This window comes from Callospermophilus lateralis, chromosome 2 (genome assembly GCF_048772815.1).
Source record: "Callospermophilus lateralis isolate mCalLat2 chromosome 2, mCalLat2.hap1, whole genome shotgun sequence".
Lineage (NCBI taxonomy): Eukaryota > Metazoa > Chordata > Mammalia > Rodentia > Sciuridae > Callospermophilus > Callospermophilus lateralis.
Window position 1 is genome coordinate 30,498,177 of NC_135306.1, and position 17,762 is coordinate 30,515,938.

The window sequence follows — 17,762 nt, forward strand, 5'->3', positions numbered from 1 at the left end:
CCATGGGTGGTCTGCAGGTGAGATAGTGCCTCAGTACTGGCACAGAGAGAGCCAAGCAAGTCAGAACTTGGGTGGCAAGAAGAAATACTCAGAATTCACAGGCAACGACCCAGCATGGGTCACCGTGTCAGGCAGATGTCTAGAAATGGTTGTACAGAGTTAGAAATACTTTGTGCTCAACACCCTTAGAATTCACAATGAAATGATGCTCTGCCACGTAAAAGTATTTGTGTACCTTCAAAAGCTCATCTCTAAGACCCATTTCTCTCATTATAAGATGCTAAGAAACTTTGTCCCTGTGAATATGCATTACTATTCTGAGTGAACAGTTGTGGATAACTCTCACATTTGCTCAGGTAAATGGAATAGTATTTCCTTCAGGGAGGCTTCCTTGGTCTTGCAGAGCAGATGAGCTATTCTTATTGTACATTAATCTTTTAATTTGTTTTTCTTTTCTAGGCCTTGTCACAAATAATCATATTGTTTTTCTTAGTTTTGGTATGTCCTGTCTGTTTTATTTATATTCAGTTGTATCCTAGGGCCTAACCTAATATAAAGTACACAGTAGTCGCTTAATGTTAATGAATTAAGCATATCATATTAACATAGATCCTTTAAAATACAGGCTTAACAAATCATACTATAAAAAATAAAAAATTGAAATTAGATCCAATGGAAAATGTCATTTTGTTGATTTCTTTGCTGGGCTCCCTCAGGAAAATGGAGACCCCATCTTGCTGCTGCCATGGCAAATTTTATAGCTCTCTAGCCTGACATCTACCCATTAGTTGCAATTATTGTTTTATGCCACTCTCATTTATGCCACTGTAAGATTCTTGAGGGAAGAACATTTGTCATTTCTTGTATAGTGCCCAGAACAGAACCTGGTTTACAGTAGGTTCAATTAATATTGTTGAATAAATAAAAGTATGAATCTTTAAACAACCTACTGATCGAGCGAGATAACTTTTAAGGTTTAATTTCCCTGAAAATATTTGATAAAATTTCCAGTATATATCAGAAATTACAGAATTTTTGTTATATTCCTAAGAATAAATAAATACCAGGGACTAAACACAAAGTATGCTATCTCTTTAATATTAAAGTGGCGACAGTCTTGTAACTGAGCCCTCAACCTGTGAGCAGATCTATCTGGTGCGATCTCTAGGAAGAGAGTATCAGAATTGAGTTATATTATAGAATGAGCACTTGGTATCTGCTAAAGAATTGCTTGTGGTGGGGAATATCCCAACACATCTTGTGTCAGAAGTAGTGTGCTGAGTGACTGTGTAAGAGAATAGGAAAAAAAATATTATTTTTTCCCTTTAGAAATGTCATGGAAATTATACATGCGTAAGAAGCAAACCAGGGAAATGGGATGGAGAATAACGAATGCATGAGAATAAATAATAAGTGAACATTGTTCACCATTGCCATTTCAAAAATCCAAAACATTCTTCCTCTGTAGGAAAGATGGTATGTAAATTCTAGAAGTTCTCCATTCAGTGAAGCGATGCACTGTTCACACAAGGTGGCAAGAAAGCAAATAGGTTGTGTGTAGTTGTTCTACTCACTATCTGCATTAAAGCACAACAGAACTAAATTCACTCCAAGGTATACCAGGCTGAACAAAGAATATGAAGCAAAAGGGAGTAAGTCCATCAGTAGAAAGTTCTAAGGCTGTCCTGTCACAGTTGGTAAGTGATACAAAGATTGTATTGTCAGTCAACATTCAAACCAAATATGAGGTTTGGAGAATAAGAGAAAAAAATCAGAGCGAGAGTATATTCTAATTTATATCTACTTACTGGTAATGCCTGGAATATATTAACTGATAATGAATGTTTGCATGAAAAATGAAGGAAGGAAGAGAAGGGAGGAGGAAGGAGATTAGTCATTTTATCATTAAAATGCATTGAGATTTCCTGGATTTTAGTAAAAACTGCGATGGATATGAAGGTTGCTGATGAATCAATTTTGGTCCCATATACTGATAAATGAGCTTTAGGGATATTCTGTTTTCCTGACCACGCACAGGGTGGTTTCTCCATTCACTAGCCCTCTAGCATCATAGGTCCTGATTCTGCTTAGAGAATGGAAGATTGTGAAGATAAAGGTCTTCTTTCTGCCAGCCTTCAGACCACATTTGATGCTATTTTGCACATGGCGGCAGATTTGCAACTCTGATTTTGGCAATGGCTGAGTTCTTCCATCTGTACCTCGGCCATGCCACTCTGTCTCAATCTATCACTTTGCTCAGAGAGCAGCTGCAGCATGTGGGACTCTCCATGTATTTGGACATAGCTGCCTTGCCTATTTGGGCCCTTCTGATTGTTGGCTAACAAACATCATATCAATCATGGAAAATAGAGTATCCTCCAGTGAGAATGGTCAAGGCCAAACTAGATCTGGCAATGAATGAACAGTAAATAAATTCCATTGGTGCATTTTTCACACCCTGAGAATGCCAGCTACAGTCTTAAGTGACATATGGCCTTTTGATAATAATAAATATACTTTAAATAATGGGGGCAATTGTACTTTGATTAAAAAATCCTTCATATGTGAAAACCCAAATGTAAATAAATAAAACAACCCTGAAACGTAGTACATCATTTCAGTTGTTACCTTTTAGACTTCCTTTCCTCATAAATTCTTTACAACTTAAAAATTGTCTTCAAAAATTATTTTAAAACTAACAGATAAAATCATATGTATATTTTACGTACAACAGTCTTTTATATATTATGGAGTGACTAAATGTAGGTAATTAACATTCGCACCACCCCACATAGTTATCATTTTGTTGGTGAGAGTATTTAACAACCACTATCTCAGCTTTCTTCAGGAATATATTGATATTAACTATAGCAACCATATTGTACAATAGGGTTCTTGAATGTACTCTTCCCATTTTAACTGAAATTTTGTATTCTCTGAGCAACATCTTAACCCCTCTTTCCTAGTCACTCCAGCCCCTTGTAATCAACACTTTCCACTTCTATGAGATCAACTCCTTTAGAGTCTACACATGAATGACACGTCATGTGGCATTTGTCTTTCTGTGCCTGGTTTATGTCACTTAATAATATCCTCCTTATTCATCCTTAATGTGACAGATTTTCCTATTTTTTATATAGTTTAATACTATTCCAGCATATATATAATATATATAAAAATCATGTTTTCCTCATTCATCTAGGATGACTTCATATATTGGCTATTGTGAATAAATGCTGTAATAAATATGAGAGTATGGATAGCTCTCCAACATACCAATCTCATTTCCTTTGGATATGTACCCAAAAGTGGGGTAGCTGGATCATATATTAGTTCTATCTTAAGTGACATATGGCCTTTTGATAATAATATTATTATTAAATTTTTTCACCAAGAAATTATTGCCCAAGCCTTGTCATGAGGAACTTCCATACTGGTTTTCCATAATGACTGTACTAATTTACATCCTCACTAAAAGAGTGCAAGGGTTCCCTTTTGTCCATTCTTGCCAAAACTTTTATATTTTGGTAATAACCATTGCAACAAGTAATGTCTCATTGCTGTTTTAATTCATATTCATATTTAATTCATATATCCCTGATGATTAATGATATTGAGCATATTTTCATATAACTGTTGGCCATTTGTATGTCTTCTTTTGAGAACATTTATTCAGGTCATTTGTCTGTCTTATTGATTTCCTTATATATTTTAGATATTAGTGGATATATAGTTTGTAAGAGCTTTCTCCAGTGCTGTATGTTGTCTTTTCTCTGTTGATTATTTTCTTTGCTGTTCAGAAGCTCTTTAGTTTGGTGTGATTTCATTTGTTTGCTTTTGCTTATGTTGCCTATAACTTTTGTGGTCATCACCAAGAAATCATTGCCCAAGCCCTGTCATGAAGTTATCCCCCTGTTTCTTCTAGTCATTTCAGAGTTTTAGGTCTTACACTTAAGGTTTCAATCAGTCTTCAATCCATTTTGAATTCATTTTTGTGTATGGATGAGATAAGAGTCTAATTTCATTCTTCTGTATTTGGATATTCAATTTTCCCAACACCATTTATTGAAGAGACAATCATTTCCCCATTATGTGTTCCCCTTTGTTAAAAAAAATGGATTGGCTAAACTTGTGGATTTATTTTTGGGCTCTCTATTCTGTTCCATTGGTCTGTGTGTTTGTTTTTATGTAAATACCATGCAACTTTGGTTACTAAAGCTTTGTGGAATATTTTGAAGTCAAGTAGTGTGGTACCTATGGCTTTGTTCTATTCTGCTCAAGATTGCATTCATCAGTGGGTGGTTGGGATTGTAGCTCAGTGGTAGAGTGCTTGCCTAGCATGTGTGAGGCACTGAGTTTGATTCTCAGCATCGTATTAAATACATACATACATACATACATACATACACATCAGTAATTTTTAAAAAAAGATTGCTTTTATCATTTCAGGTCTTTTTTGGTTCCATATGAATTTTAGGATAGTTTTTTTCTATTTCTTTGAAGAATGTCACTGGTACAGGGCTAGGCATTGAATTGAACCACTTTTATAATATTCTCCCCATTCGTGAAGATGGGATATCTTTCTATTTAGTGTCATTTCCATTTCTTTCATTAATGTGTTAGTTTCCTTGGTTAATTTTTTCACTAAGTCATTTACTTTTTGTAGTTATTGTAAATAGGATTATTGTTAGTAAGATTATTTTCTTGATTTCTGAAATGCTGATTTTTATATGTTGATTTTATATCCTCCAACTTTACTGAATTTGATTATTAATTCTAACATTTTTTGTGGCATCTTTAGGGTTTTCTATATATAAGATAATGTTGTATGTAAACAGGCAAAGATTAACATCTTCTTTCCCAATTTGGATGCATTTTATTTCTTTTTGTTGCCTAACTGCTCTAGCTAGAATTCCAGTACTATTTTGAATGGAAGTGATGAGATGGGGTATATTTGTCTTTTTCCAGATATAAACAGCTTTCAAATTTTCCCTGTTGAGTATGATGTTAGCTGTGAATCTGTCATATATAGCTTTTATTGTATTGTTTTCTGAGGATTTTTAAAGAATGTCAAATTTTGTCAAGTGCTTTCTCTGTGTTAAGATCATATGATATTTGTCTTTTATTAATGTGACGCATCACATTTTTTGATTTACATATGTCAAACCATCCTTATATTCCTGGGATGCAATTCATTTTATTTTTGTTATGTTTTTATTAGTGCATTATAATCATATACAACAATAGGGTTCATTGTGATGAATTCAGCTTTCTGACATTTTGTTGAAGATTTTTGCATCTAAACATAGATATTGGCCTCCAGTTTTCTTTCTTTGTAATGTCTTTTCTGGCTTTGGAATCAGGGTGATGCTGGCTTTATAAAATAAGTTTGCAAATATTACATCCTCTCTAGTCATTTGGAATAGCTTGTACATTTGGTATTAGATCTTGGTTAAATGTTTGGTATATTTTTAACAATGAAAACATCTAGTCCTAGGCTTTTCTTTAATAATAGACTTTTTATTACCAATTCCATCTCCTTATTATTTGTGTGTTCATACTTTTTATTTCTTCATAATTCAATCTTTGGGGATTATGTGTGTCAAGGAATTTATCCATTTTTTGAGTTATCCAATTTGTTGTCATAATAGTCTCTAGTGATCCTTTTATTTCTGCTGTCAGTTGTAATGTCCCCTTTTTCATCCTTCTCTTTGAGGCTCCCTTCTTTTTCCTTGGTTTTCTAACTAAATGTTTGTAACTTTTATTTATCTTTTCAAAAAAGTGATAACCAACTCTTAAGTTTTGTTGATCTTTCCTCTTTTTCTAGTTTCTATTTCATTAATTTCTCTGATTGTTATAATATTATTTCATTCTTCATGCTGTTTAGATTTAGCTTGCTCTTGTTTTTTTTTTTTTTTTGGTTCCTTAAGGTACAACATTATGTTGTTTATTTGATATCTTTCTTCTTTGAAGTTTATAGCTGTAAGTATCTACATAAACATTCTTAGAACCACTATTCTGCATTCCATGAGTTTTAATATGTGATGTTTTTCATTATTGTTTGTCTAGAAAAAAATTTTTAAATTTCTATTTTCTTTACTGACCCATTGGCTATTCTGGAGGGTGTGCTTAATTTTTATGTATTCATGAATTTTCTGAAGTTCCTCATCTTACTGATTTTATGGGTTCATATCAAATGTTTTAACTTAGCACAATGATATAATTTCAATCTTCTTAACTTTTTAAAGAATCCCTTTGTGGCCCATCTAGAGATTTTGGGCAGGTCATGACCACTGAAATTGTGGCACTAGGATGCGTAAAACCTGGTGAAGCTGTGGTCTGCCTGCCACTGAGGGCTATCCAGATGCTGGAGCCACTGAAGTTGGCCTGGTGGTGGGTGGTACAGATCAGAGATCAAGTTTGCATTGCAAACCTAAAGTTTGGGGTTGAGATGTGTCCAGAAGGTCAGTCTTTGGACACTGGCATCATGAAAGCCTTCCTGGTGTTGGGTTTTACTGCAACAAGGTTGGCAGTAGGGTAAAATGCAAAACCCTGTTCTTACTTCCCTCTCTTTCCATCAAGTGGTTGATATCTCTCTCTCTGCTGTAAAACCTAAGATTTGAGAGGGATGATGCAGGTAATGTAAAACCTGTCCTTCCTGCCCTCTTCAATGTATCTTCTACTACTGTGCCAATCAGATTTCCTTAGATCTTTTTGTGTGTGTGTGTGTGTGTGTGTGTGTGTGTGTGTGTGTGTGTGTGAGTGAAGGTATTTTTGTGTGTGGATATTTTAGATTAATGTTTCTGTTGGGGGGATGGTCACAAGAGAGTTCTACTCTACTCTTGTTCCACCCCTCCCCTTCATAAATGTTTTACAGAAGGAATGGCAAGTGATAACAGATATAAATGAAAAACTTAGGGAATGGTTTTTAGATTTCAAAAGATAAAGAGCCTGTATCAAAAACAAGTCAATGGAAGATATAATTCAAATTTCAAGGGGATTTTGCTGCATGTTATATGGGGTTGCCATTAGAAAGGAAATTCCTAGTATATACATTTTGATTGCATACATGTGCTAGTTGAGGCTCTGATACTTGGCAATATCACTTGTTGATGTTTCCTGAATGTGGGCCTTTGAATTGAAAATCTAGCTCTCTCGTTTCTTAATGAGAGTTTGGACAAATAGTTGAACCTTTTTGATCCTCAGTTTTTCTTTATTTCATGGCTTGAACTTAGTTTTGACTATATCAGAGATTTATTGAGAAGATTAAAAAGCTGATATAAAAGCATCTATAGATGTTCAATGAATGTTTGCTTTCTTCATTTCCTGGCCTATTTATGCAAGAATATATGTTGAAATGGTCGGAAGAAATCATTGTGCCTCGTCCTGGTGAAAGGGCATAAGGCTAGCTTGGATTTACACCTATCTAGACATATGATCTTGGACCAGTTGCCTCTTTGGGTCTCAGTTTCTCATTTTTCACACTCAAGTTGGACTAGAAGACCTGTAAGATGATTTCTTTCTTTCTTTCTTTTTTTTTTTGCTCAACATTTTGGTCTTTTTGGTAGAGGCTGACAAGAGAGGGCTTATTAAGGGAAGCTGAAATCACATAATTATACTTCAATCTTAATTTAGTTATTTAAAATCTCCAGGGCTACCATGATTTCTTCAATATTGTTTCCTTCATCCATCATTTATTTCTATAATCCCATGGAACTTTATTCTCACCAGGTAACCTTTCCTGAAAGTAAAGCCTACCTTATAGTCATCATGTCTCTTGCTATCTCTGTCACTTTTTTTTTTTTTAAATACAAAAACAGCAGAGGCTGGTTATGAATCTTGCTCTGTGTCTGACACTGTGAGGAAGAGGAGAAGGTTCTTTATATACCTCCCCCAACAGTGGCTAAGTGGCTTCAGAGCTCTCATCTCAGATTTTTATATACTTTGTTTTCTCCCTTGAAGGTTCCTATCATCAAGAGCATTCCCAAGAAAGTTTTTGTTGTAGATTTTTTTTAAAGTGACCCAGGCAATTTTAGAAATGCACATTCTACTGCTAGTCCTGACTGCTAACATTTCCTGCTTGTCTTTAATCTTTCCTGATATGTGCCAATGACAGCCCCCGGTCTGCAGAGAAGTTCTGGTTCCCTTACTTGCTGAGCTTTGGTTATTCCAAGAGTTCTTGACTTCTGCTTTATCATACATAGATACAGATGACGGACCTCTGCTCTTGATGATTCCTATACTTTTCAAAGCACAAGGCTTGAATGACATTATTTGCAATGATAGCATTTTGAAATTTGAATAATTCAGTAAATGGGATAATACTGGAGCCTTCCTACTGTTATTAATCCAAAGGCTGCTCAGAAAGTTCTCTTCAGTTAAACTTGATATAAATAGAGCACGAAAGTGGTATTATGCATTCCTAAAGCATAGTGTTCTCTTTTAAGATTTTTTTCTGGGTAGGGAATACAAGAGAAATAGAAATTTAAAATAAGTCAGCTAAAATATTGCTCTCAGTGAAAAGTAAAATGGATTGTAATTATCAAGTAGATTGACTGTCACATATTTTTGGGCAACAGTATCTTTTCAAGAAACTCTAGAATGTTTTCCTTTCAGATGATAATTGAGAAGCTAAGAAAAAATGATACCAGGTAAAAATAAACTTGATAATTTTTATCTTATTATTTATTAACATAACATTTGAGTCATCATTAGAAGGGATATCTTTTAGGTTGGAAGCATGTCTCTTTATGGAGTAGTGTTAGGCACTACTAATCTGCAGTGTGGAGAGAATAGTTTGTTTATTTAATGCTTTTTAATCCATAAAAATTAATGGAGATATCTATAAGTCTTTCTCAGGGAAAAAAAAAGTACCTGGAAGATTGAGTATATTAGCAACAAAGAAGCTGTAGTCATGGTAATTTTTTTTCTTTAAAAAAAAGTCATGTGATAATGTACAAAAGGGGGAAAGATGTGAATTAAAATGTTAAAAAGAGTTTCAACAGATGAGCTTGTTCAGCCTGGAAGAGGCAAATGAGGAGGGAGCACAAGGCCCTACAATGTCTCCTTCACTTGGGCAGCTGTGTCCCTCGTCAGTTAGCCAACAGGCCTGCACTACGGAGTCCACTTCATGATTTGCATTGTGCTCTTACATTTGCTGCAAGAGCTAACAGCCTAGAAATTCTTAAATGAAGATTCACAACTTCTTCCAAATTGTTCCTTTCTATCCCATTTTGTGTGTCTCTCTTCCTTTCCTAGGAAATTCCTGATAAGCCTCATATATGTGCATGCTAGCATGCAAACTGTGTGCTATTTCAGTCCTCTTGGGCTGGGAGTCAAATGCTCTACTGCTTCCATACTAAATACTCCCCTGTCACTTCATTTAAGGCCAAGAAAAAGGTTTAATAGCTATTTTCTCATGCCTTGTGCCGCTGGGACTGAGATAATATAAGGGCAAATCAGATTCTCTGCTGAGTAAATCCTCTTATCCAAACAGGTTCTCTTCCCTTGACTCTTGAGTATGTGAGTTTATTCAGCAAGCCCAAGGCAGTAGTTATCCCAGCTTTCCAGGTGGTCAGGAAAAAAAGTGACTTTTGCTGACTTCTTTGAAGTGCAGTCCAATACTTTTGGCTAAATAGTTCTGGGTATAGTAAGTCCTCCATTCTCTAACCTTTCCTCAAGATCCAGGACAGCAGTGGCTTTGGCCCTGTGCAGTTTATCCCATGTGGCCCTGATGCATTTTGATGCTGATATTTTCTGACGGCAAAGCACAAAAGGAGAAATAGAAAGTGACAGGTCAAACAGGAGACTTTTTCCCTCATGGCTTTCCTGCACATCCCTGCAGTTGAGAACGGGGTTGTTAATGCCCATCAACAGAGACCCAGAGCAGTGAAGGGTGCTAGGTTATGCCATTGTTAATGTGCTTGAGGATGCACAGGAAACCGAGGACAAGTCCAGGATGAGGTCCTTTTGGCACTTATCATTAGTTAGTAGTGCAGAAATCACCCAAGAGGACCCCTTCTTTTATTATACTAGAGAGATTAGGAAAAAATAGTTTTAAGGAGGAATTAAAATACACAGTTATGTGAAATACTCTACCAGGCACAGAACTGCAAAACTGAACTCTGGAGAGTAAACCCAGAGTTCAGAATCTAACATGTTCTTTTTTCATTTCTCATGAGTTCTGAGAACTGGAAGGATCTTGGAAATAATTAGCCTGATCCTTTCTTTTATGTAAAGATGAGGCAACTGAGCCCACAGGGAGAAGGGCTTACCAAGGGTTACACAATAGCTGGCAGAACTGTGGCAGGATGTTGGCAGACCAGCTTTCTTGAGAAGGATGACTTCATGGTGAGGACAATGAAGGCACACACTCTGAAACAGGGGTGTGGATGGAGGTAGGTGCTAGGGATCTGTGCTACAGTGGCCCAACAGAGGCTGCTCTTGGACAAGCTATGTGTCTCCGAGGTGGGGCAGAAATGAACACAGCTCCTTGCTGTCAGGAATTTTCCCTGAACATCAGAAGAGTTCTGCATTCTGCCCTGCTGCTTTTAATTTATAGTTAGTCTTGAATAAAGATCAAGCACCATCAGCAGGGGTGCAAGGCTCTCCACCATTAACCTGTCAGCTGTAATCAGCTCGGGTTCCAAGTCAGGCTTCTCATTTGGGGGGAAAATAAAAGTGGAACCAAGTGGGTGGCTGCCTGTCTGCATGTGTACAGAACTAGTTGGAACCTTCAGCAACTCATTGAACGTTGTCTCAATATTCTCCTCTAAAACATGAAGGGAGACGAACCACACACTGTATTCTTTGAAATGTTCCTTTTCCATTCACTGGGCTGCTGTGAGGATCTGTTAGGTGATGACTGCAGAATAAATGCAAATTATAAGATGTTATTACCATCACCCAAAATTTATTCATTTATGGGGTACTTCTCAGGACCCATTTTAGGGGCTTGTTAGCATGATTTGTTACATTTTTCACCCAGAGAAATGGAGGGTTAAATCGGGGTTTCCCAGTTGAGAGCTGGAGAGGAACTGCAGGCTCTCAAAGACCTAGTGTAAGCTCTGTGCACTATCCTCTAACCATATGCCCTTGGTTTCCATTGGAACATTTTAATTTGTGTCATTTGGGAAAATAGATCAATAGTTGGGGCAGAATCAAAAGTTGTAGCCTGGAGAAGAATTTCTGATGAAAATTTTCGAGTGACAAAAGACCTATTGTTTTTGCCTAGAGAAAATTCTTTACAAAGTCCCGTTTTTCTATTTTTGTGTTTTTGCTTATGAGAATTCCCATTTTCAAGCTTTATTAAAAATTTGTCACTTCTTAACTAGACAAAAGAACTAGAGAATACAATTTATTTTTAAAATTACCTTTTGATTTTAAAATACTATGCACCCATGGATTTGCAAAGAAAATATATAAAAGAAAAAAATTAACACATTAATATTCAGAGATAACAGCTGAAAATGCTTAGTTTTTGTCTTTTTATATGGACTTGAAATTACATTTCTAACACCCACAGGGTATCTTTGTAGGGTCTCTTAAATATTTAAACCCACAAATATCCACAGGCTACATTAGGTGCTGCTCTCCTGGAGAGGAGACACAACTTCCAGCAGAGCAGTATAGCACAGGTGCGTAGAGACTACACACGCACTAGAGAATGCAAAAGTCACCTGGCTTAATAGCTGGGTGTTCAATAGAGTCAACACATGGTGGTGCCGTGCCACAGATGTAATTCACCCATATAGGGTCAATTTTGCCTAGTGACATAGTAGATACAGATCATTTTCTCAGGCAGGAAATTAAGAAATGATCAGATTCTCTGATCAAAAAGAAATATTTTACCCATACTTCAATTTTTCTGGTGTTTTTAAAAAGATGAAATTATGAGCATGTTCCAACACAATTTAAGGTGTTTGAAATATGTGTTTAACCAGTCCTTCAGTATTGTGTACTAAGCTAGTTTCACATATTTTGCTATTAAAATTATTGCTGAGATGAAAATACCTATGTACAAATCTTTGTATAAAACTCTGATTATTTCTAGATTTATGTTAAGGAAACAATGACTGGGTCTGAAATTTATAAAGCTGTTAAGACATCTTTGACAAGCTACTCTTCAGAAAAATAGACTAGAATTTGTATGAAACTATGTTCTTTTAAAATATCTGCTGATTTTATACTAAGAAAGTTCTGTATCTTTAAAAATTATGGGTTTTGTGATGGCTGATAAGTTTAGACATGCTTACATGAAGTCTACTAATTGTTAAGTGGCTATTCTTGGTCTTATTTTTACTTTGGAAAGCTTACCTTTTACTTATTAAGGATATTTATATTTGATTCTCATCCACTCTAAACTTTTTCAGTCTTTATTTACCTTTCTTTTGATACAAATTTTTAGGTAGACAAATCTTCATATTCTTTTTTTTATATTCTTATATCAACAATCCTGAGATTCTTGGTACTACCGAAGGTATTTTTTTTTGTGTGTGTGGGAATTATACAGACTTTCCAAGTGTTGGAAATCGATATTTTTGTTTGCAAATATGCATTGAAAAGCGTTCCTTTTTAAGGATCTGGAACATTTTATATAGTTTGGGATTTTTCATTCCTTAAAAGTGTGGTGGAAGTTATTCAACAGCTATGTAGGTTTAGTACAATTTTTGAGATAAATTTTAGACATATGTAGAATGTTATTCTATTGTTCATCTGTTCAGCTTTGCTACATAATTTTAAGGCATTTTTAGTATATATTATTTTCATAGAAAGTTATCAATTTTATTGAGATGTAAGCATTTATGGGACAGAATTGTACATACAATTTAAGTAGAAATATAGCATAGATTTTGACAGGATTCTTTTTTTCTTATACATTCTTTTCTTAATATAAGAAAGACAGAAGTTAAAAATAGCTAAACGAGCCAGGGATTTGTTTACTTTATCTTTCAAAGAATTAGCTTCTAATTTTATTTAATAATTCTATTGTTTTGATTCTAATTTTCTGTTCACAATTCTTAATCTGTTTCCCTCTTTTTTAAAATGGAAAAAGTCTCTACAATTACAAAAATAATTATAGAAGAATCTAGACAATGATAAGTGATGTTTTCCTCTCCTTCCCTGAATTACTCATAAGCACTATTTTCCTGTGTATTCAGATGTATATATGAGACAGGAAGAAACTGCCTCTGATTCTAGGCAGAACCCAGTCTGGCTTCCTGGTTTTACCTAGGGTATGAAGTGTGTTGACTTGCGTGGTAATGGAAGCATGTCTTCTAAGCTTTCTCTTATTCCTTAGGATAAGGTAAGAGGGCTGGAGAGTTTAGTCTCCTTCTGGCCAGGACCCCCCTCTTGGTACTTTAGGGCAGAAGAGGTACTGTGGGCATTCTCAGTGGAATCTCATTCTCTTCCACTGGAGGAAGTGTAGTCTGAAATCCAAAAGAGGGCAAAAAATGGTATCCAGCCAGGAACTTTGTTCCACACTCTTTATCATTTAGTACATGCCAAGCACTGCATGAAGTCATTTTTAAGCCCCATGATAACTAATAAGACAACCAGTCAATTATTCTCATTTTGTATGGGAGGGATCAGTATAGTGACTTGTCCAAAGTCACACAGCCAGGATATAATCCAGTGATGTTGGACTGTAAAGCCCATGTTCTTAACCCTGATAGATCATGTTGCAGCCTCTCAATGCTCTCCTGAATCCCTACAGCATACTCTTATTATTTCGGGGGAGCTTTTGTGAGCCTGGGATCAATGATCCAAATGAATTTGTAGTTTCGTGACTCATTATGTCTATATTATTTCCCCTCTCCCATGCTTTAGCATGGAAAACATTGCCTTGAAAATGACACTTGAACTGAATGTCCAAGCAGTGGGGACACTCCTCAGCATGCCAGTTCATTTAATCCCCCAAAGAGTAGAGGGTACGTGGAAGGGAGGTGGGAGAGTTGGGGGTGGCAGCTATTTGAAAAGATGAAATGGTGCTGAGATGATGCCCCAACTAATCTGACCTTGTAACATATTCAGACACAGAAATGCTTACTTTAAAACTCACAAAAATCTCATTTTAAACAATTAATATCTTAGTGTTAAATGATTGGTCTACAAGCTTTATGCTCTTGAAGCGGTCTCCCTTGAGGTTTGCCTGGCCAAGTTTTTGCTTGAGAGAGAGAAAAGGAAATAAAAGTAGAGTTGTAACTGAATTGAATGTGATGTAAGGTGAACAGATCCAGCAGTGAATCAGAGAAAATTTTGGTCAAGGGATTTCTCTTATCTCTAGCCCCTCTGGAAGTTCAAACTACACAGCAGGAAATACTGGCCAGGGGAATTCTATTCCACTCTGATCTGAGTCTTTATATCCATGCCAGCACTTACAGTCAGGGTCTCTTCTGAATACACACAGCTGTACATTTTTTTCAAGCACACAGAAGTTGTTCTGAACCTGTTAGCTAATCGTGCCTGTTGATTTATGACATTCACACATGCTTTAAAAAAATACAAATTTTAAAATCCAGATACTAAAAAGTAAAAGCCACCTAGAAAAGACAAGACCTGTTTTCATGAGAGTTTTTACACAAAGCTCCATTCACTCTGTCTTGGCTGGAACAGAATATCACTGATAAGGCTGTTGGTGAGTGCCCAGGAAGAGAGGAAAGAGGAGAAAGAGCAGGCAGGAAATATTCTTTGGTATCTGGCAATAAAGAAGAAAGTCTATTTCTATACTTACAATCACAGTTGGGGTGGCAGCCAGCACGCAATAGAGCACCAGAGGGGTGATGAAGCTCTCTTCCTCTGTCCCTGGGTAAGGCTTCATTAAGTCTCCATCCTGACAGAAGAATCCTTGAATATGCACCTGAAAAGTGTCAGTGCATTCGAAGTAGTAGGCAAGCAGCACTGTCCCAGCCATGATGACAAGCTGAAAATACAGCATGGCCACACAGAGACATTAGCAGGGCTTCGGAGCAGCACGCATCCCTTAGAGCACACTCCCTCCATCACCCGGCGGCTCTCCTGGTTTTGGTATTGGCAAGTGTGTGCGTGCCTGGCTCAGCGTGCTCTGGGAGTGTGTGCTTTCTTGTCTGCCTGGTAACATCTGTTGTAGAAACCTTCCAGCAAATAATACACAGCTCCCATCTGAAAGGCAGGCCACAGCCAGGCTTGTGAAGATGCCCAGCTTCTGCTGCTACACTCTCTCAGTGTGCACGGGAACCAAGGCAGTGTTTCCACTCAGGACAGAGGTGAAGAGTTAAAGGGCATGGAGTCAATAGCAAGATGCGAGATCTGTTCATCAGAAATTTCATAACAGGCTAGAGGTAGACTACCTTATAAAACATTAGAGGCAGATAAATCAGGAATGAATGAGTGAGTGAATGAATGAACAGAAAAGGAAAGTTTAAGGCCTAGAAAGGTAAAGAAAAAATTTCAGAACCATCTCCTAAATTATGAGCAGCTGTTCAATATCAGTCATAACTTTTAATCATTTTCAAAACAGTTTTTGCTTTTATTCCAAAATGCTTTTGACCAGTAACCAAAAATATATCTGATGATCATATTTAAATGTCTTTCCTAAGGTTTAGGCACACTTATCCTTTAATTTTGATACTAATTGCCTAGAAAGTCACTGAAGTTTGGCTATAGATTTTAATAGGTATGTGGAATTGAAGGCATAGGGAAATGCAGCATTTTTTTTTTCTCCTCATCTATATTTGGAAAACACCAAAATGTCAAGAAAGAGACAGAAAACAAGTCTTTAAGGTTACAAAATTGTAGAACCTTAAGCCAAAAGGGATCTTGGAATTCTTCCAGTCTAACACCTTCATTTCATAGATGAGAAAACTGACCACTGGTGGCTTATCCAGCAAGTGCATTATTCATGTGCTTAGATGGAGCATTCAAAACTCAGATGGAGAAAATATATTCTTAAATGTCAATGTGTTTAAAGGTATCAAAATAATCATTATGAGAAAAAAATATAACATGGTAGGACATCTTTCTTTTTCCATCTCTGGTATCAAGAATTGAACCCAAAGGTAGTCTACCACTAAGCTACACCCCATACCCTTTTATTTTGAGACAGAGTCTTACTAAGTTGCCTGCTAAGTCCTACTAAGATGGCCTTGAACTTGCCATCCTTCTGCTTCCCAAGGTAGGACTTCTTTATTTGGAAGTATATATAGGACAGTGAGGAGAAAACTATCATTTTTTCAGCGTTCTGGATGTCCAAAGTTACACAGATAAAATATAGTAAAACAGGGCTCGAAATCCATATTTCCTGATCTGTTAACAAAAACCTTGATTACAGGAGCTTTTTGCAGAATCTGGTGTTAATGCATTGGTGGAGACAGCCATTGTCAGGCAAATGTCCTTGTGTAAACAGTACCAGGAACACTGCAATTAGCTTTTGTGGAATAATGTAGTTTTGAGGAATTCCTTGCATAGATTCTGTCATAAGCATATAAGGACTTTTCCTTCATGGCCTTCTGGTTCCATTTTGTTAATTTGATGTGACTCCATTTTGATCCTGACACCTTGCATGGGGACTAGACAAAAATAATCTGAGCCATTGATAATCCAAAACAGATTCGGAAGGAGAGCAATGCTAAAATTGTTTTTATTTTATTTTTTGTTTCAAGATAGAAAATTGAGAAATACACATAAGCTAACACTTCTTTTAAAACTTCCCCTTTGTCTAACCACTTTGGATGCACCTGGTCCTCTAAAATATGTATATCCAGAATTATGTGTACCTGCTAGTCACAAATAAATTCTTTGCTCTGGAGAGCTGGTATCTGTTAAGCATTTTAAGCTGACACTCCCAATGACACAAAATTGATCTCACTGTTTCACGTGTCTGTTTCATATAGACCTTCTGGTTTGAGATGGATTTGAACTGGGCTTCAAAAGAATGTAATAATGTTGCAAAACAAAACAAAAACCACTGTATTCTATACAAAAGGGTAGAGAGAGATGGGGGAGGCAAAGGAGGGCGATGCCATTGCAGAGAGGCACTGTTTGGCATTCATATCCATTTTCCAGTCCTTTCCTTCAGCTACAGCATTGAAGCAGAGTCTTACACTCTGCCCACTCTACAAGTAGCCTCTATCTACTCCCGGGACAACATGATTCTACTTCATCATAGTATGAAGAATACTCCCTGTTCCTCCAATTTTCTCCCTTTCTCTGTGCCTTTCCTATCTCCCACTGCAGTGTGGCTCAAGTACAAACTCCTAAGCATCTACAGAAAGGTCTTTGTTGTGGCTGCATCTCTCTCCACCACCTTTCTTTTTATTCCAGGTGGGCCACACATCACACTCTTCATTCACCATCCTTTGTGCATAACTTATTCCTGGATCTACAAGGATTATATTCTTCCAGTGAACCTTTTCACCACCACCCCCAGTGGCCGGCTCCCCATCACAACTTCTGCCCATCCAATAATCTGTTTCTCCATGCCTGAAGTTGTTTATTGGTACCACATACAAATGTTCATCTATGCTGTTTCAAGTTATTTGTTTTCCTTATAGCAACAGGGAAGAGACTTGGATAACTGTTTCCTCTGAGAGTTGCTCCAAACTGCCCTTGCCAATGGTGTGCTTGCCTCCAGCTAGCTTATAAAGTCAAAGCCCTAATGTTTCTATTTCTTTTGTGCATGGCTGGTCAACTGAATTGACCTGGTGGGAAGGAACCTAGCCAGCTACCATGAACGTGTTGAGGTGAAATAACACTAGAATTTCAACAGTTCTGAGACTTTGCCT

At 36.7% G+C, this 17,762-nt stretch overlaps 1 protein-coding gene across 1 annotated transcript in view; it reads right to left on the reverse strand.

Annotated features, from left to right (window-relative positions):
• Positions 1–17,762, reverse strand: part of Plppr1 (phospholipid phosphatase related 1) — a 283,020-nt gene that overhangs the window by 48,488 nt on the left and 216,770 nt on the right. The window contains exon 3 of the mRNA XM_076843244.2: positions 14,735–14,923. Within this exon, the coding sequence (XP_076699359.2) occupies positions 14,735–14,923 (189 nt within the window). The remainder of the gene's footprint in view (positions 1–14,734; positions 14,924–17,762) is intronic.